Source organism: Armigeres subalbatus, chromosome 3 (assembly GCF_024139115.2).
Source record: "Armigeres subalbatus isolate Guangzhou_Male chromosome 3, GZ_Asu_2, whole genome shotgun sequence".
In the NCBI taxonomy this organism is placed as follows: domain Eukaryota; kingdom Metazoa; phylum Arthropoda; class Insecta; order Diptera; family Culicidae; genus Armigeres; species Armigeres subalbatus.
The window spans coordinates 419,179,770-419,199,306 of record NC_085141.1 but is presented as its reverse complement, the minus strand read 5'-3'; the positions used below and the strand labels follow the sequence as shown (position 1 = coordinate 419,199,306).

General features: G+C 41.4%; 1 protein-coding gene across 1 annotated transcript in view; it reads right to left on the bottom strand.

The window, feature by feature from the left end:
• Nucleotides 1-670, bottom strand: part of LOC134223107 (uncharacterized) — a 945-nt gene extending 275 nt beyond the window's left edge. The window contains exons 1-2 of the mRNA XM_062702245.1: nucleotides 370-670; nucleotides 1-288 (exon numbers count right to left, since the gene is read on the bottom strand). The exon at nucleotides 1-288 is cut by the window's left edge and continues 275 nt beyond it. Coding sequence (XP_062558229.1) covers nucleotides 1-288; nucleotides 370-523 — 442 coding nt within the window. The 5' untranslated portion in view covers nucleotides 524-670. The remainder of the gene's footprint in view (nucleotides 289-369) is intronic.
• Between the last annotated feature and the right edge of the window lie 18,867 nt (nucleotides 671-19,537).

The following is a 19,537-nucleotide window of genomic DNA, read 5'->3' as shown; positions in this document are numbered from 1 at the left end:
AGCCAGGGGCTTCTTCGTCCAGTATTTCGATGTCCTCGTAGTGGACATCCACATCACCTTCATCAATTACCGTGTCGCTCGCTACTGCGTTCGGTTGCGGGGATGCCAAATTACCTGTTGTTTTTCTCGGCTTCATTTGCTCCCGCAAGAAATGCATGCATTTGAAGTATGGCCAAGATGTATCAAAATTTTCACCGCCTGCATCGCCGGATTTAGACACTGGCAGATTTTTCAGCACCTTGCCATACGTATCGCGCAAAGCTTTCCACCTTTTCTTCACTGTGTCTTCTGAAAACAAAAATAGGAACGCGTTGTAAGATAAAAACTAAGATTGCACGCTTTTAGTTTTCGTGGTTCGGAAATACTTACCACATGCATTGAACTCCTCGGCAATTTCCTTCCAACTTCTGTCAACTAGTATTCGGTTCCGGTAATTCCGCGAACTTTGCTCCCACAACTCCTTCCTTAAAAATACGGCAGCTATCAATAATTCACTGTCGATGTGCAGCTTCGTTTCGGCCATGGTAAACAAATTAAAAAAAGCAAAAGCAAACAACTTTTCACGCGATTTCCGCACTAAAAACAGCGCAATCACTGATTGTTCGCGTCCGGCTCGCGTATCGCACGAGAAATCGCGTCTATCGTCGCTTCGTTCCGCGCTTACTGTGGCTTGTTTGCTTTTTTCACCCACATTCTAAACGAACGGTGGTTGTTCGCGCGTCACCACTCGATCTGTCAAAATTCGCTTCGCGTCGCGTGACGCGTCCACTCTGGCCGGCACCTAACAGTTTTTATCCATTTGAGCTGTAAAAACATCAAAATTTTAATTTTTTCGTCAGTGCACAGGTAATAAGTGAGGTTACGTGAAATATTATATTTTTATATAGATACTGAATTAAAATAATACAAAACTGCAAGATTCAATACATAGATTGTAATAAAGTCTTTCGAGTTTGCATAGGCCAAAAATGTATACATATTTTATAAGGCTTTTAAGCAGAACTGTGTACAAATCTGCCATCCGCTGGTTGGGTGTTCATAATGCCTAGATTCTTCGATATACTTACAAAAAATTGTCTAGATTATCAAAATTATCCAAATTCTCCGAATTCATTGAATCGGCAATAAGGCACTGAGCGCGCGGGTTGCTAAGGAAAAATCTTCTAAGTCTTTGACGTATACTGGCCGTGTGTCAGTGATGAACTTAATATTTATTGAAAAATCACTCTAATAAATTTTTTAAAAAATACAGCCCTCGTTTACGTTTCAGACTGAAGATTTTAACTCGCCAGTGATCTGGAAGAAAAAATTCAGATGCAACATGTATTTTTTGTCCCATTCCTTTGGAGTTCATACCAGATATCGGGAGAAGACCACTAACATGAGTAATTATGATCATGATCCGACATTAGGATGAACGGAAGGGATCTTCCGGCTTCTCTTCGGATTATCTCTTACACCATGCGACTCCATACCCTTAGCTACGGTCCAGTCCAGAATCAGCAAAAGTCTGGAAGCTTATAGAAAATTTGAAGCAAGATGGGTGAACTCCGTGGAAGGATGCGTGATTATTAATTATTGCGTTGTTCGTAGGAAAGTAATTCAATAATAATCGTTCTAATTGCTGGTTCAGAAATCAATGAGATTATCGGAACAACCACATTGTGCATGGATAATTATTGAGCAAAATGGATTTATGAAGTCAGCTCATTGTAGGAATTTCTTTGGCATATCCAAAGCATGTTAACACGTAGCCACTATTTTATATGCACTTGCCAATCTTCATTCCATCGCCATAAATCAGAACAAGAATCAGAAGATATATTATCTGATACACGTCAAATTTAGAAAAATAATACCCAGATTAATCCACCTAGCGGTGACGATGCCTTTATCGAATTAGTCCCTTGGTTTTGCCTTGTGAGATACACATCATAAATAATTGCCTACATTACGGCTCTGCAAACGCTGTAGGCAAATCAACCACCAACCGTATATGGCTCAACACACCATTTTATTCATAAATTTTGAACGCAATTACTAATCGTGATTATATTCCATAGTGATCAACTCGGGTATCTCCCCCGTCGAAATCAACTTGTTGCGAGAAAATCGGTTAAGAATTATTAGGGGGAATGACGGCTTCGGCAGGTTTTGTTCTATTATTGTCAGGGGGGAGGGTTTATGACTGATTATGCTCAAATTTGGCCTGATCGGATTACTGTCTGACATTCTGGCTACGTGCCCGGCCCACCGCAGTCTTCCGATTTTCGCGGTGTGAACGATGGATGGTTCTCCCAACAGCTGATGCAACTCGTGGTTCATTCGCCTCCTCCACGTACCGTCCGCCATCTGCAACCCACCATAGATGGTACGCAACACTTTCCTTTCGAAAACTCCCAGTGCGCGTTGGTCCTCCACGAGCATCGTCCAGGTCTCGTGTCCGTAGAGAACTACCGGTCTTATAAGCGTTTTGTAGATAGTCAGTTTTGTACGGCGGCGAACTCTATTCGATCGAAGCGTCTTGCGGAGTCCAAAGTACGTACGATTTCCAGCCACTATGCGTCTCCGAATTTCTCTGCTGGTATCGTTATCGGCGGTCACAAGTGAGCCCAAGTACACGAATTCTTCAACCACCTCAATTTCGTCAACACCGATAGAAACTCGTGGTGGGTGGCTCACATTGACCTCTCTTGAGCCTCTTCCTATCATGTACTTCGTCTTCGACGTGTTGATGACTAGTCCAATCCGTTTAGCTTCGCTTTTCAGTCTGATGTAGGCTTCCTCCATCCTCTCAAAGTTACGTGCCATGATATCAATGTCGTCGGCGAAACCAAATAACTGGACGGACTTCGTGAAAATCGTACCACTCGTGTCAATCCCAGATGATGTGTGGGCACGTTGTATTCGCGGCATTTCTGCAATTACCTGACGTACGGCGAACACCTGATCAGTGGTAGAGCGTTCACTCATAAATACCGCCTGGTACTGCCCCTAAGAAATATCTTACGATTGGTGCTAGTCGACGGCATAAAATTTGGGAGAGTACCTTGTAGGCTGCGTTCAGCAATGTGATTGCGCGGTAGTTGCTACAATCCAGCTTATTGCCCTTTTGTAGATGGGACACACGACACCTTCCATCCACTCCTGCGGCAGAACCTCATCCTCCCAAACCTTGGTAATCACCCAATGCAGCGCTCTAGCCAGTGCTTCACCACCGTGTTTAAACAGCTCTCCTGGTAGTTGGTCAACTCCAGGGGCTTTGTTGTTTTTCAGCCGGCCGATCTCCTCCTGGATTTCCTGGAGATTCGGAGCCGGAAGTCGCATGTCCTGCGTGCGTGCTCCCTGGTTCATTACCATACCGCCACCGTTGTCTGCCATATCGCCATTCAGGTGCTCTTCGTAGTGCTGCCGCCACCTTTGGATCACCTCACGCTCGTTCGTAAGAAGGTTCCCGTTTATGTCCTTACACATATCGGGCTGTGGCACGTGGCCCTTACGTGAACGGTTCAACTTCTCATAGAACTTTAGCGCGTTATTGCTCTTTATGGTGCTTAGCATATAATGCTTTCACAGTATATGTTCCTGGTCATCCAATGACCTTTTCTTAAAACATGTTTGCATTCCAAGTAGTTCTTGTTGCTGTCATTGATTCCAGGTAGTCTCCGAACTCCATACAGTCAAGGTCTTCGGATCAATCTCCGTAATGGAGGAAGCTAACGAAGAATAAACCAGTTGCGTGACCCCTTTTTGGTATATGTTTGTATTCAAAGTAGTTCTTGTTGTTGTCGTGGGCTCCAGGTAGTCTACGAACTCCATAGAGTCAAGATCTGTGGATCAACCTCAGTAACGGAGGCAGTTATTGAAGAATAAACAAGTTGTGTGACCCCTTCTTGGTATTTGTTTGTATTCCAAGTAATTCTTGTTGTTGTCATTGGTTACAGGTAGTCTACAAACTACAAAAATTCAAGGTCTGTGGTTCAATCTCCGTAATGGAGGCAGTTGATGAAGAATAAACAAGCTGTGTGACCCCTTCTTGGTATATGTGTATATTCCAAGTAGTTCTTGTTGTTGTCGAGGACTCCAGGTAGTCTACGAACTCCATAGAGTCAAGGTCAGATCGACCTCGGTAACGAAGGCAGCGTTTGAAGAATAAAAAGTTTTGTGACCCCTTCTTGATATATGTTTGTATTCCAAGTAGTCCTTGCTGTTGTCGTTGGCTCCAGGTAGTCTACGAACTCCATAGATTCAAGGTCGGTGGATCAACCTCCGTAATGGAGGCAGTTATTGAAGAAAAAAACAAGATGTGTGACCCTTCTTGGCATATGTTTGTATTTCATGTAGTTCTTGTTGTTGTTGTCGTGGAGTGCCAGGTAGTCTACGAACTCCATACAGTCAATATCTTCGGATCTATCTCCATAATGGAGGCAGTTATCGAAGAATAAACAAGTTGCGTTACCCTTCTTGGTATATGTGTGTATTCCAAGAAGTTCTTGTTGTTGTCGAGGACTCCAGGTAGTCTACGAACTCCATAGAGTCAAGGTATGGGGTTCGACCTTGGTAACGGAGGCAGTTATTGAAGAATAAACAAGTTGTGTGACGCCTTCATGGTATTTGTTTGTATTCTGAGTAGTTCTTGAAGTCATTGGTTCCAGATAGTCTACGAATTCCATAGAGTCAAGGTATGTGGATCAATCTTCGTAATGGAGGCAGTTATTGAAGAATAAACATGTTTTGGGACCCCTTCTTGGTATATGTTTGTATTCCAAGTAGTTCTTGTTGTCGTGGGCTCCAGGTAGTCTATGAACTCCATAGATTCAAGGTCTGTGAATCAACCTCCGTAATGGAGGCAGTTATTGAATAATAAACAAGTTGCGTGACCCTTTCTTGGTATATGTTTGTATTCCATGTAGCTCTTGATGTTGTCGTGGGCTCCAGGTAGTCTACGAACTCCATAGAGTCAAGGTCGGTGAATCAACCTCCGTAACGGATGCAGTTATCGAAGAACAACTGGGAGGGATGGAAGGTAGCAGTTTTCCTCCAATACCTTTTCCGAACTAAATCTATTACATGTTGTGCATATGCATAATCGAGTTTCAGACATAGTAATTAATTTCCACTCCGGGTGGCCATATACCCGGAACATAGGCAATTAACTTTGAATGTACTGAACTCGAAAGGCGATCTCTCTTCGCTTATGTGGTCGAGTTGGGATCTGACTGGCCCAATCTCACTCAACCCTACTTCATCGAACGCCGTTGGTGATGAAGCAAGTGTGTAGGAGCCAGATAACACTAAATACTCATCCTACTTGGTTGGCATTGTACAAAAACATATACGAGAGAGTTAGTTCTGAGAATGTATTGCGAGAGTTCGGCTACATGCCCGGTGCTGTGAATTTGGTTTCATCAGTACCCGCTAACCTGCGGAGGACGACGGAGGTCCTTCATAGTTTAGTATGGAAAACACCTGTCTAGCATTCTGGTTTCGTTGGATCAAACCCCATCGAAGTTCTCTAGATCAATCTCCGTAATGGAGGCAGTTGTCGAAGAATAAACAAGTTTTGTGACCCCATCTTGATATATGTTTGTATTCCAAGTAGTTCTTGTTGTTGTCTTGAGCTCCAGGTAGTCTATGAAATAGAGTCAAGGTCGATGGATCAACCTCCTTAATAGAGGCAGTTATTTGAAAATAAGCAAGTTGTGAGACTCCTTCTTGGTATATGTTTGTATTTTAAGTAGTTATTTTCATTGTCGTGGGCTCCGTAATGAAGGCAAGGCAGAATACGTGAATGGAATCCGTATTTTTTTGTCGAAGAGACGTACAAACTTATCAACAGGTACTCATAAATGATTCATAATAAGCTACAGGCAGTGAAAGTTATTTCATGAAAATCTTTATTGTTTGCGGCAAATTGGGTCGAAAACGTGATAAAATCGGGTTAGGCAAAATCAGGGGTAGACAAAATCTGGGAGTGACAAAATCGAGTCAACCTCATCTGAGTGAATATACGCATTCCTAGTACAGTAGCCGTTCGATAACTGCAACGCCTTCTAGACGTCAAACGGTTGTCAATCGAACGTCAAATACAAGAAAAGTGCATCTAAATATGCAGCGAAATGCAGCTGTCATTGAGTCTGACATCGGTTTGATGTTTAGCGGTCTGATAACTGTAAAACTGTTGCAACTATCGAATTGCAGTTAAATGACTTGCAGTTATCGAACCTCTGCTGTAGTTTTTGTTTTGGCCATGGTACTAGTTAGTCTATGAACTCCATATAGGAATGATCTGTAGATCAACCCACGAACGGAAGGCTATTGGTATATGTTTGCATTTCAAGTAGTTCAAGTTGTTGTCATTAGCTCTGGACAGTTATTGAAGAATAAACAAGATGTGAAACCTCATTTTGATATATTAGCATTCCAAGCAGTTATTGTTGTCTTGTTGTTGTTGGTTCCAGGTAGTATACAAACTTCATTGATATCACTAATATGAAGTCTATGCTTTGGAAATGCAAAATGTAAATAAATTGAACGATACAACTTCACGCCGAGAACGTGAGGAAAAAACGGGCTAATATCGCAAAAGATCATGTACCATATTAGAATTAGATTAAAGGCCACTCCTCACGGAATCCAAGTTTCAAAGTGCTCGCGATCGATACGGAGGCGGCGCACAACTGTCATTTTTGTTGATTTAGCTTTGCTGCGTTGTGCGTTGCTTCCGTATCGAGTGGTGTGCCCCCGAAAACGTGAGCACTTTGAAACTTGGATTCCGTAAGGAGTGACCTTAAAGACCCTCTAGATATTCGTGTAAGCCTAGAAGTCTAACTCCATAAATTTCTAGGATGACCATTAGCATATGCCATGAACGCATTTTATTCATGGGCCCCAAAGGCATGTACCAAAGGCCCCAAAGGCATGTACCATAATATACCATAATAGGCATAACATAATTAATGTTACCTTGCAGACAGTTGAAAGACTCGAATTCCTCTTGTTTGAGGCTAGACTGTATGCCGCGGAAACAACTTTTCAAGCAATTAGTTAAAAAACCTCGGTACCCGGTCCTAGGCTGAACTGACTGCTGGAAAAATCGAGTTAGGGGTTTAAATACGTACTAACTCTTCATGAACTGGTGAAAATGGTAGTGAGAGGAACACACGGAAGTTCTTATTACTGAATAAATTCTCTTGCTTGAAACGGTCTTGTAGACAGAGCTTAATCCCGGGTTTTCATTGTTTACTGGTGATATTCTAGAAGCAAGACAAGGATGTGGCTAGGGCTCCGATGCATGGCCAAAAACAGTATCACTGTTCTGTTTTCTCAAGAAAGGATTGATTTCCTATTGATAAGGGGCGCGCCTTCAATGGGATTGCTCTCATGAAGGGTCTAAATAGCGGGACCTTGTCATGGTGCTCTTGAGAAAACAAAACAACAATTGTATCGAAACCGATACTGCATTGCTTATCAATAGTAATGAAGTAGTTCGACATGCACTTTAACACTAAGGATACGGGTAACGCTACAATAGATCTAATAACAGGTCGCAGTGGCACACCCGAACAGGAAAAAAAAAAAAAAAAGGCATGTACCAAATTTAAAACAGGCTGATATATTTCTGGTGTAGATCCTAATGCCTTACTTTAGGGTTTTCTTGGATGATCATGAACATTTAAAATGGGTGCATTCTATTCTACGTACTATAAATGGCATGTATAACTATTCAACTAGGCCGAAGGAACTCTGGTTACGCGTGAAGTTCTTACTGTTCTCTTGGAGACCCATGAACATATGCAATGAAAGCGGTATATTCTATGTACCAAAAAGGGCATATGCCACTTTTGAAACAATCCGAAAGGTTACGTGTGAAGATCCTGAGGCCTATTTCAGCATTTTCTTGGAAGACCATAAACATATGCAATGGACGTATTCTATTCTATGTACCACAAAGGGCATGTACCACTTTTGAAACAAGCCAAAAGATCTCTGGGTACCCATGCAGATTTAAAGTCTTATTCCAGGGTTTTCTTGGATGACCATGAACCAATGCAATGGACGCAATCTATTCTATGTACCACAAAGGGCATGTTACACTTTTGAAAAAATCTGAAAGATCTTTAGTTACGCGTGTAGATCTTAAGGCCTTTTCCAGGGTTTTCTTGGATGACCATGAACATATGCAATAAGGGGTTCTATTCTATGGACAACATTCCCACTTCCATCATATGAGGCACGCTGCAAGCTTATAAACATTCAATCTTTGAAAGAGCGTCGTGAAACTGCAATGGTTTCATTTATTAACGATATAGTTTCGCAGCGTATTGATTCAACAAACATTTTATCGAAATTAAATTTCTACATACCATCTCGACAACTGCGTCATCGACATACATTTTTAATTAATCACTGCCGTACAAATTATGCAAAATTTGGACCTCTCAATCAGATGATGGCTATCTATAATCAACACTGCGAAACTATTGACTTTACAATGTCTCGGAAGAACCTAAAAAAATATTTTGTCACAATTCGAAACCTACACATCTAAATTTACATTAAATCGCAAAATTAAACACTACTTAACCAAACTATTTTTATTTTTATACACTATAATACCGTATTTATAGCATTAAGAAAATAAAGAAAAACATGTATATTGTATATGTACTAGTCTACGTCGGTTGACGAAATAAATAAATAATAATTCTATGTACCACAAAGGGCATGTACCAGTTTTGAAACAATCTAAAAGATCTCTGGATACGCGTGTAGACCTGAAGGCCTTTTCCAGGGTTTTCTTGGATGACCATGAACATATGCAATGATGGCACCAGAGGACTTATCCGAGAGATTTCTTCGATAGCGCAGAACATATGTAGTGATCACATTTGATTTCAAGATGCGCAAAGAGCATGTGCCACTTTTGAGACAAGTCCATAGACCCATGGTTACGAGTGTAGACCTTAAGGCCTTACTCCAGAGATTTCTTGGATGACTCGGAACATATACTGTGAACGCATTCTATGCTAAGTACCACAAAGAGCATGTACCGTATTTGAATTCGCATAATAGGCCTTTGATTACGCGAGCAGATCTTTAGGCTTTACTCCAGGGATTTCTCGGATGACTAAGACTTCATTTAAGGGATTTTTGCATTACCCGAAGCATATACTGTAAACACCTTCAATTCTAACAAGCGCAAAGAGCTTGTAGCATATTTGAAACTGGCTGAATGGCCTTTGGTTACGCGTGTAGACTCTTAAGCCTTACTTCAAAGATTTCTTGAATAACCATGGGCAAATGCTGTAAACTTTGACAATAGGCAAAAAGTATATGAGTTTCTGTTTCCAAAACTGTCAAAATTATCCAAATCGGTTGAAAATTGTTGAAGTTTTGAGAATATCAATTTAGTGGAACACGGGTACCCTGTCGGCCATCGACGTGTGGTTTTTTTGTTGGCCGCATAAGGGTTAAACTCGTCTTATGACAGGTGAAGAATATTGTGGCCAAATTTCAAAAAATTTGGTTGACAAAAACCCCCCTGCCAATAATAGAACAAAACCTGCCAAAGCCGTCTTTTCCCCTATATGAAAAAGTGGCTAATGTTTGTGTCACTCCTTGCTGATACAACTTCCAGGGATGGGACACAGGTGTTTCTCCCATATGTCCTGGCTCTTGGGCCTAGGCTAAAGCGCCATTACTCGCTCTCTGAAACGATATTAATGAAATAAATTACTATGTCTGAAACTTGATTATGCATATGTACAACATGTGATAGATTTAGTTCGGAAAAGGTATTGGAGGGTAACCGTTCCTTCGGTGGGCTTTGATCCCACGACCCCAGTTCGCATGACAGGTGCTTTCCCTACTAAGCTACGAAGGACCTCCGTCGTCCACCGCAGCTTAGCGGGTGCTGATGAAACCAAATTCCCAGCAACAGGTACCAGCCGATCTCTTGCTTAATACCCGGGTGGCTTAATACCCGGCATATAGGCAATGAATCGCCTGCTTTGAGCGTGCTTGCAGCGGCACACTAGGAGTTAACTTTCTGAAATCAGTATGGCGAAAGGCATCTAAGGTTCGATTTCTCAAAATTAAGCACTTTAATCGAAAAAATATTTGGTAGACGTAGTAGCGGACACCATCCCTCATAACCGGTACCAAATAGTTTTTCATGAAAAGTTCCTAATTTTGAGAAAACCAGCGTTAGATGTCTTTCGCCATACAAATTTCTGGCGGTTAACTCTTGCTGGCTATTTTGCGCATATACTATAGCGCCTGGATGCTGGCGGCGGCGGGTAGAAAACCAGCTACTGCCAATAGTTCATTAACTTTGAATTTACTGAATGAAATAAAGTTAATTTTAATAAAATACAATAAAATGGACTAAATTGTAGGACAAAGCTTCATATTTACCCATAAACCTTGATCACGTAAGCAATCAGCAATGAAACTGATTGACACCATACAAAAGCATACAACTAGTTTAGCACCGTCAAACATTATATGTCCAAAAAATTTGACCCCTTTTTCACATGATATTATAACTAAAGATTACTCTACAATGTTGTGAAAACTCATATGTGACTATGTACGTTATGTGGAAGATATTGATTTGGAAAATGTATTGGAGGTAACCACTTTCCCTTCGATGGGACTCGAAACCATAACCCTACAGTACCCTAGACTGGTGCTTTAACCAACTAAGCTACGAAGGACCTCCGTCGGCCTTCGCAACCTAGCGGCTACTGAACGCGCTCGAGATTCCCAAATTGGACGCATAGTCAAATCACTCGCAATCCATTTCTCAACACTTCCACATGTGTATAGTACACGTTCACATTAGAGAAGCGTGAGTATTTAGAATGTCTGGCGGCTGTACACATTCTTCATCAGCAACTGTACTGATCAAGTGAGGTTGTGTAAGCTATTTGCCAGTCGGTCGTCAAGCTCAGACATATGTTTTATTCGGATGAACTGAAAGGCCATTTTGGCGAATTTATTGTGTTCAACGCGACGTACGATTCAGTGAAACGGAATGAATTATAGCAAATTAAGCTTGAACATGGTTTTCTGGCGAAACTGATACGGTTGATTCGTATAACGTTAGACGGGTCGAAATCAAGTGTTAGGGTTGCGGATGAAAAATCGACATCATTTGTTACTGTCATAAGACAAGTTTAGTACAATTCTAATCAATTCCACCACCTCGTGTTACGTATTACTTAAAAGGTGTATTGCAGCTGCAAATTGGGCTTATTGCGGACTTCGTAACCAGCTCAAGGCTCAAGACTCCATCACAATGCAACTGGGGTAGGTGGAAATGGGGTGTTAAAAATATGCCAGCTGATACATAATGTTGCCAGACTTAACGAATTGTTTATTTTATATCATAACACATGTTCACGGTGTATCAAATATATGGGTATTTATTGGTTCAAAACTTGTTATACACCACTTGGAATGTAACAGAAGCTTTTATAACATGTTTGAATATTTATTTCTGGTTTATTTGTTCAATCCAACGAACAGCAATGATTTTTTCCAATAAATAAATCTAGCAACGGTGAAGAGATGATTATTTTCTTGTGTATGCACACCTTTGTTTGCATGTTAGCTGGCGTATACGTTGTATTGTTCGGATTGAATGAAGTTGCATTGCGCAGATTTTGTACTCACCATTTCACTTATTGCGCTAGTGAATTTGAGTCTTCCGCATTTTATTACATTTACAATACGGTCGTCAAATTTGTCTCTCACTTAGATTTTTGGAAACAGTTTTCGACAGTTTTTGGACGTGAAGTGAATTAATTGATAGTGAAGATTGAAGAAAAATGTGGAACTGAGTTAGTGTATATGTTTTGGGAGTGATGAAATCAAGGAAACAGGAGGAAAAGATCAAATGAAAAATCAAGTGGGAGTATATGTGTTTGCTCTAAACGTTTGAAGTTAGTATGCGTTTGATAAAAATACGAATGTCAGCCCAGGAAAAAAGCAGTTTTCAGCGTTTTTCCAGCAATTCCTCAGTAATTGTTACTTTGGATAAGTGAAAAATTAATATGAAAATGTAATAATACAATGATAGAGATAATTCGCCAAAAAGCCCCAAAATATTCAATTTAGATCAAAACTGTATTAGTATTAGTGCGGATTCGAATAAAATCATCGTCATTATTGGATTGATTACGGTTTATAGAGCCTTAAGTTCCGTAATCTGCGAACGAAGACAAAATTCGCGCTGTATACTTCTCTGATTCTTCCGGTGGTTTTATACGGCCCTGGAACATGGACGTTAGAAGATGCTGATCGGAGAGCTTTCGGAGTGTTTGAGCGTAAGGTGTTGCGGACAATACTCGACGGTAAACAGGAGAACAGGTATCTGGCGGCGTCGCATGAATCACGAGTTGTACCAGGTGTATAAAGGGGTGGATATTATTAAGCTTCTATAACACGGCATACTTCGGTGGGCTGGACACGTTGTTTGTATGCCGGAAGAACTTCAAGCAAAGATAATATTTGGTAGAGGGCTCGGCTTTTTGCAATTGAAGAGGACCTGAATGCGCTCAATGTTCAGGGCGACTGGATGCGATTGGCCCAGGATCTAGTCCAGTGGAGAATGATACTCCAAACTGGTTGATTTGCGAACATGTTATTACCTAGTCATGGCCTACCCGGATAAAAGTGTACCATAGGCTCAACAGTGTAAACAATTGAATTACCATATGCTCTACGGTATACAATAGGATATATTGTTTCTCGATAGTTGTCCATATTGTATCAACATCAACATTGTTCTCAAATGTAACAATACTTCCAATTGTTTTTAGAACTTATTAGTGCATAAATTTTAATCGTTGATAGCTTCTGAAAATTTTATTCAAATTGCATATTAGCAATATAACAATATTTATCCTATTGCCGCAAATGTGCATTATTTTTTTTTTTAAACTTCATTTTTGACCGGTAAGCCGTCATAATTAAGAAATCCAGTATCGTATTGTTTTACTATAAAAATACAATTCAACCTAATGTAATTTGAATGGTTTTCTTCGCATATTTCAACAATATATTTACGATACACTCTATTGTTTGCCAAAAATAGTGTATGAAAAAAATCTCAAATTTTGTATAGTTACGATACTTAACAACCCGTACGTTCTAATGCGAAAAACCTAAATTACAATTTAATGAATGGTTCATAACAATACATTCTAATGTATTTCAATTATTTCATCTACATTTTAAATTTATTGTAAATTTTATTGTGTTTTATAGTGATGTTACAATATATTGTATTGTTTTTCTATAATATTTTTATTCGGGTACTGATGCTTAATTCAAATTATGTCGCGTCGGCGCGGTTGCACCGGCAATTGGCGCTTTGATGTTGCATGAAGAAGAAGAAGAAGAAGAAGAAGAAGAAGAAGAAGAAGAAGAAGAAGAAGAAGAAGTCGAAAAAATCGCCACGGGAAAGCAATCGAAGAAGTTTTTAAGACTCTTCTCAAAAATATTCAAAGCAATTTAATTAAAAACGGTCAAAATCATCATAGGAGATTTGAACGCTCAGGTTGGCCAAGAGGAGGAGTTTAGACCGACTATTGGAAAGTTCAGCGCTCACCGGCTGACGAACGAAAACGGCCTACGACTAATTGATTTCGCTGCCTCCAAGAATATGGCCATTCGTAGCACCTACTTCCAACACAGCCTCCCGTATCGGTACACCTGGAGATCACCACTGCAGACAGAATCACAAATCGACCACGATCTGATTGATGGACGGCACTTCTCCGACATTATCGACGTCAGGGCATATCGTGGCGCTAACATCGACTCTGACCACTATCTAGTGATGGTTAAACTGCGCCCAAAACTATCCGTCATCAACAATGTTCGGTACCGACGACCGCCGCGGTACGACCTAGAGCGACTGAAGCAACCTGATGTCGCCACTGCATACGCGCAGTATCTCGGGGCACCGTTGCCGGAAGAGGGTGAGCTCGATGGTGCCCTTCTTGAGGACTGCTGGAATACAGTTAAAGCAGCCATTAACGACGTAGCGGAGAACAACGTCGGGTATGTGGGACGAAGTCGACGGAACGATTGGTTCGACGAAGAGTGCAGACAGAATCTGGCGGAGAAGGACGCAGCGCGGGCGGTCGCGCTACAGCAAGGTACCCGGCAGAACGTGGAACGTTATAGACGGAAGCGGAGACAGCAAACCCATTTTTTTCAGGAGAAGCAACGCCGCCTGCAGGAGTGCGAGGAGATGGAACAGCTGTGACGTTCTCAAGAAACACGCAAGTTCTATCAGAAGCTCAACGCATCCCGCAAAGGCTTCGTGCCGCGAGCCGAAATGTGCCGGGATAAGGATGGGAGCATCTTGACGGACGAACGTGTGGTGATCGAAAGGTGGAAGCAGCACTACGAGGAACATTTGAATGGCGCTGAGAGTACAGGCAGTGAAAGTCAAGGCAGCGGAAGATATGACTACGTCAGTTCAGCGGACGATGGAAGCCAACCAGAGCCCCCACCTTGAGAGAAGTTAAGGATGCCATCCAACAGCTAAAGGCCAATAAAGGAGCTGGTAAGGATGGTATCGGAGCTGAGCTCATCAAAAAAAGCTAGCCACTCGCCAACACAAATTGATAGTCAGAATCTGGGAAACTGAACAGCTACCGAAGGAATGGAAGGAAGGGGTTATATGCCCCATCTACAATGCCGCCTACAAAGTGATATCCCAGATCCTCTTCCGTCGTATGTCATCATTAGTGAATGAGTTCGTGGAAAGTTATCAAACCGGCTTCGTTGACAGCCGCTCGACAATGGACCAGACCTTTACTGTACGGCAAATCCTTCAAAAATGCCGTGAATACCAGGTCCCAACGCACCATCTGTTCATTGATTTCAAGGCGGCATATGACAGTATAGACCGCGTAGAGCTATGGAAAATTATGGACGAGAACAGCTTCCCTGGGAAGCTTACCAGACTGATCAAAGCAACGGTGGATGGTGTGAAAAACTGTGTGAAGATTTCTGGCGAACACTCCAGTTGGTTCGAATCGCGCCGGGGACATTGCGCTAGAAGGTGTCATGCGGAGAGCCGGGGCACGGTTTTCAACAGATCCAGCCATTCATTTGTTTCGCGGATGACATGAACATTGTCGGCCGAACATTTGCAAATTTGGCAGAGCTGTACACCCGCCTGAAACGTGAAGCAACAAAAGTTGAACTCGTGGTGAATGCGTCAAAGACAAAGTACATGCTTGTGGGCGGAACCGAGCACGACGGGGTCCGCATGGGAAGCAGTGTTACGATAGACGGGGATACCTTCGAGGTGGTCGAGGAATTCGTCTACCTCGGATCCTTGATAACGGCCGATAACAATGTTGTTCGTGAAATACGAAGGCGCATCATCTGTGGCAGTCGGGCCTACTACGGGCTCCAGAAGAAACTGCGGTCAAAAAAGATTCGCCACCGCACCAAATGTGTCATGTACAAGACGATAATAAGACCGGTTGTTCTCTACGGACATGAAACATGGACAATGGTCGAAGAGGACTTGCAAGCACTCGGAGTATTCGAGAGAGGGGTGTTTTGGACCATCTTTGGCGGTGTGCAAGAAGACGGTGTGTGGCGGCGAAGAATGAATAACGAGCTCGCCCTACTCTACGGCGAACCCAGTATTCAGAAGGTAGCTAAAGCCGGAAGAGTACGATGGGCAGGTTAAGTTGCAATAATGCCGGACAGCAACCTTGCAAAGATGGTGTTCGCTTCCGATCCGGCAGGTACGAGACGACATGGAACGCAGCGAGCGGGATGGGCAGACCAGGTGCAAAACGACTTGGCGAGCGTGGGGCGTTTTCGAGGATGGAGAGATGCGGCCTCGAACCGTGTATTCTGGCGTCAAATTTTTGATTCAGTGTTATCTGTTTAGATGTAGACTAAATAACTGAAAATGAATAAAATTAAAAACGGTAAGCAGTACGGGGTTGGACTTTTCTTATGTGTAATATCACAAAATAAAATTTCGAATAGAAATATTGAATTTATTATACAGTAGAAGACAAGTCCAATCCTGTACAGCTTATCGTTTTTTAATTAAATTGCTTCCAAAAATTTTGAGAAGAGTTTTAAAAACTTAGTCGTATGCTTTCCTGTAAAGTTTTTTTTTCGATAATCATCTTTCTGGTTCTTCTTCTTCTTCAAGCAACATTAAAGTGCCAATAGATATTACGCGTTTTTTTGTAGAGCCTTTGGGGCAAGCCAGAGTAAACGCGATGTGCGATGCGACGCGACGCGACAGTGCAATTTGACAGCCTGTTGATAATGATTGTTATTCTTTTACGTGAGTCGCGTCGCGTCGCATCGCTCGTCGCGTTTACTCTGGCTTGCCCCTTTCCTTTGCACCACTACGAATTATGGGAATATTGTAATATGACCCTAATATACTGTCCCAAATCAACATGCCCAACATGATTGAAGTGTGATGAGCAGTTTATGAAGTTGCTTTCCATCCCAGTTAGGCTCGACATACTTAATGAAGTCTATGACATTGCTGGGTCGTATGAGCCAGGCTTCATTACGCCTACCACACACTTCCAAGCGAGAAATTTTAGCTTTATTTCAAAATATTTTCAAGGAGTGAATGTTAGTAAGAAACGAAACATATTTTGCTCAAAACGGGATGACAAACATAATTTTTGCCAAGATCCTATAGGGACACGGCAGGTATTTCCGTCCATCGTCATAGGGGCTAAAACCAACGAAAGCAACGTACATTTGCTAGAACTCCACTATAGCAGAACGTTTCTCCTGAGCCTACGATTTGGTACGTATGAGTTTTACAAAAAAGCGTCTCTTTTATTGGTTTTCGAGACTATGACGAACAGACGAAATTACCTGCCGTGTCCCTAGTGCTTGGACTTTTCGCTGAGCTACAGAAAGTAAATCTGAGTTTGTTGGTGTAATGAAATTAATTCAAATACTAGGGAGCATCAATAGATTCCGAATAGATTCTTGAAATTTTAAAGAATTTTTTTAGAATTGAATTATGCAATTCAGTAGAAAACACTGGATTCCAGAAGTCAATAATATAGAGTAAATTGCGGTGTTCTGGAAAATCATATAAGGCCAAAAATAGATATGACAACAGTCATGAGGCCACGAAAACAATGTCGTAAAAAATCTTAAGATTGGCATACATAGAGTCCTGTTTTACGATTATAGTTGCTATTCAAAATCCAATCCCTCCATATTCACAAATTATACCGTCCGTAATGGATATTCAACAACACTGTTAAGCAATAAATATTTAATTAAAAACGAAGATTAGCCCACTAAAGAGTGCCAAAGGGAATACGATCATAGGAAGATTGACACAACGCAAAAAGCGATAAAATCTCTTTCACACTTTCACGACCCCTTACTGCCATGTACGGAAACTTCCTAGCTGAGAAAGAATTAAAGCACCAAATAAGCCCTTCTATACGATTACCCTCGGTGCGAGCTCTCGATTACCGGCAGTGAAGCACCTCCTTTCAGCGGATTTGGTCTTCCAGTTGTGGATTGTTGGAAAATTACCTCTCCATTTCGGCAGCCGAGCAAAAACGCCTCGGTCGGATTCGGTGGTTAGACTATAAAAGAAAATTAATCAGTATGCTTCGTTCAGTTATTGCACCAAATGTTTTTTTTTCAATTTGAATTCTTTGAAGAGACAGCAAGTTTTTTCTCTCCTATTCCAAATATCTTTGATTTATCAAATAACATCAATCGATTCCATGTTATTTTCAATATCAATATTATTGTCTTTTAGGTAATTTCTCAGATGGATCTTCAGAAATATTTGAAAAATTCAAAAGAATTTCTGGGAAACTAAATATCGTGAGTGTTATTCCAAATGAAGTCCTCCAGAAATTCCAAACGGAATCCTGGGATTAGGAATTGAATTCTTTAGAGCTTTCACAACAAAGTAGGAGCGAAAACGAAATCTGAATCTTCCTGCATTCAAAAACTTCCTCCAGGGATTTTAAATAATGTCGAAGAATTGTGTACGGAATTCCTTCGAAATCCCCAAAGAATTTTCATCGAAAATGCAAAGGATTCATAACCATATAAATTTTGTGAAAATTTATATCGGCGACACAAATATCATATATAGATATTATTGGCGTGTATCAAAATTTCAAAAGATTCTCTTGTGATTTCTACAAGATGCCTTTCGCAAACCTAAAGAATTCCCTCGGAGAATTCCGGAGGTTCGATGTAATTTTGAATGAGGCCCTCTAGCTATTTTTCCTACAATTTCTCATCTTTTCTCCCTATAGTTCCTCCATGAATTTTCCTGCAGATCTTTCTAAATTCCTCAGAACTCATATCATCCTGGATTTGCTGCAGTTTTATTTCATACAAATCCTGCAAATCCTCCTCAATTCCTTTAGTTCCTCAGTAAATCCTCCCAAAGTTTTCCAAAAGCTCCTCCTGGAATCCTCCACCACATTCTCAGGAGCTCTTCCTGAAGGACTTCTCGAGTTTCTCGCTACAATCCTCCTGGAGTTCCTTCAGCAAATCCTGCTGAAGTTTCCCAAACGTTCCCCGAATCTTTCTATAGGTCCTCCATCAAACACCTCTGGAGTTCCTCCAACAAATCTCCTGAAGTTGCTCAACAAATCCTCCTATTGTTCCTGAAAGCATAGCCCTGAAGTTTTTCAGCATTTCTTACTGTAGTTCCAAAGCCTATTCCTTCAGAGTTCCTCCAGCAAATCCTCGTGGATCCTCCTAAGTTCCTTAATCCTCCATTCTTCTGGAATTCTTCTATCAATCTTCCTGAAGTACCTTCAGTAAAACCTCTAAATTTTCTCATCAATCCTCTTGGTATTTCTCTGCCACTGCTCCTGGAATTCCTCCAGAAAATCATCCTGAAGTTCCTCCAGCAAATCCTCCTGGAGTTCCTAGATGAAATCCTCCTGAAATTCCTTCATCAAATCCTCCTGCAAATCTCTGACCTCCAGCAAACCCTCAAAATTTCCTCCAGCATTTCCACCAAATGTCCAAAATTCCACTACCGCAAATCCTCAGGAGTTCCTTCAGCAATCCTCCTGGATTCATTCCTCCTAAGGTTCATCCATCAAATTCTCTTGAATGGTCCTCCTGCATATCTTCCTGAAGTTCATCCAGTCAACTGTCTTGGAGTTCATACAGTAAATCGTCCAGACTTTCCTTCTGCCACTGCTTCTGGAGTTCCTCTCGAAATTCCTTCTGAAGTTCCTTCAGCAAATCCTCTAGAGATCCTTCCGCAAATAAACCTGAAGATCCTCCAGTGTTGCTCAGAAAATCCATCTGGATTTCCTACGAAATTCTCGTGGAAATCCTCCTTAAGTCACCTAAGGGAGACCTCCTTGGATTTTCTCCACAAATACTCCTGAGTTCCTAGATAAAATCCTCCTTAAGTTCCTAAAGGATATTTCCTTTGAGTTTCTCTAGCAATTTCTCCTGGAGTTCAACATAAATTTATCCAAGTTCCTCCAGCATGTCCTGC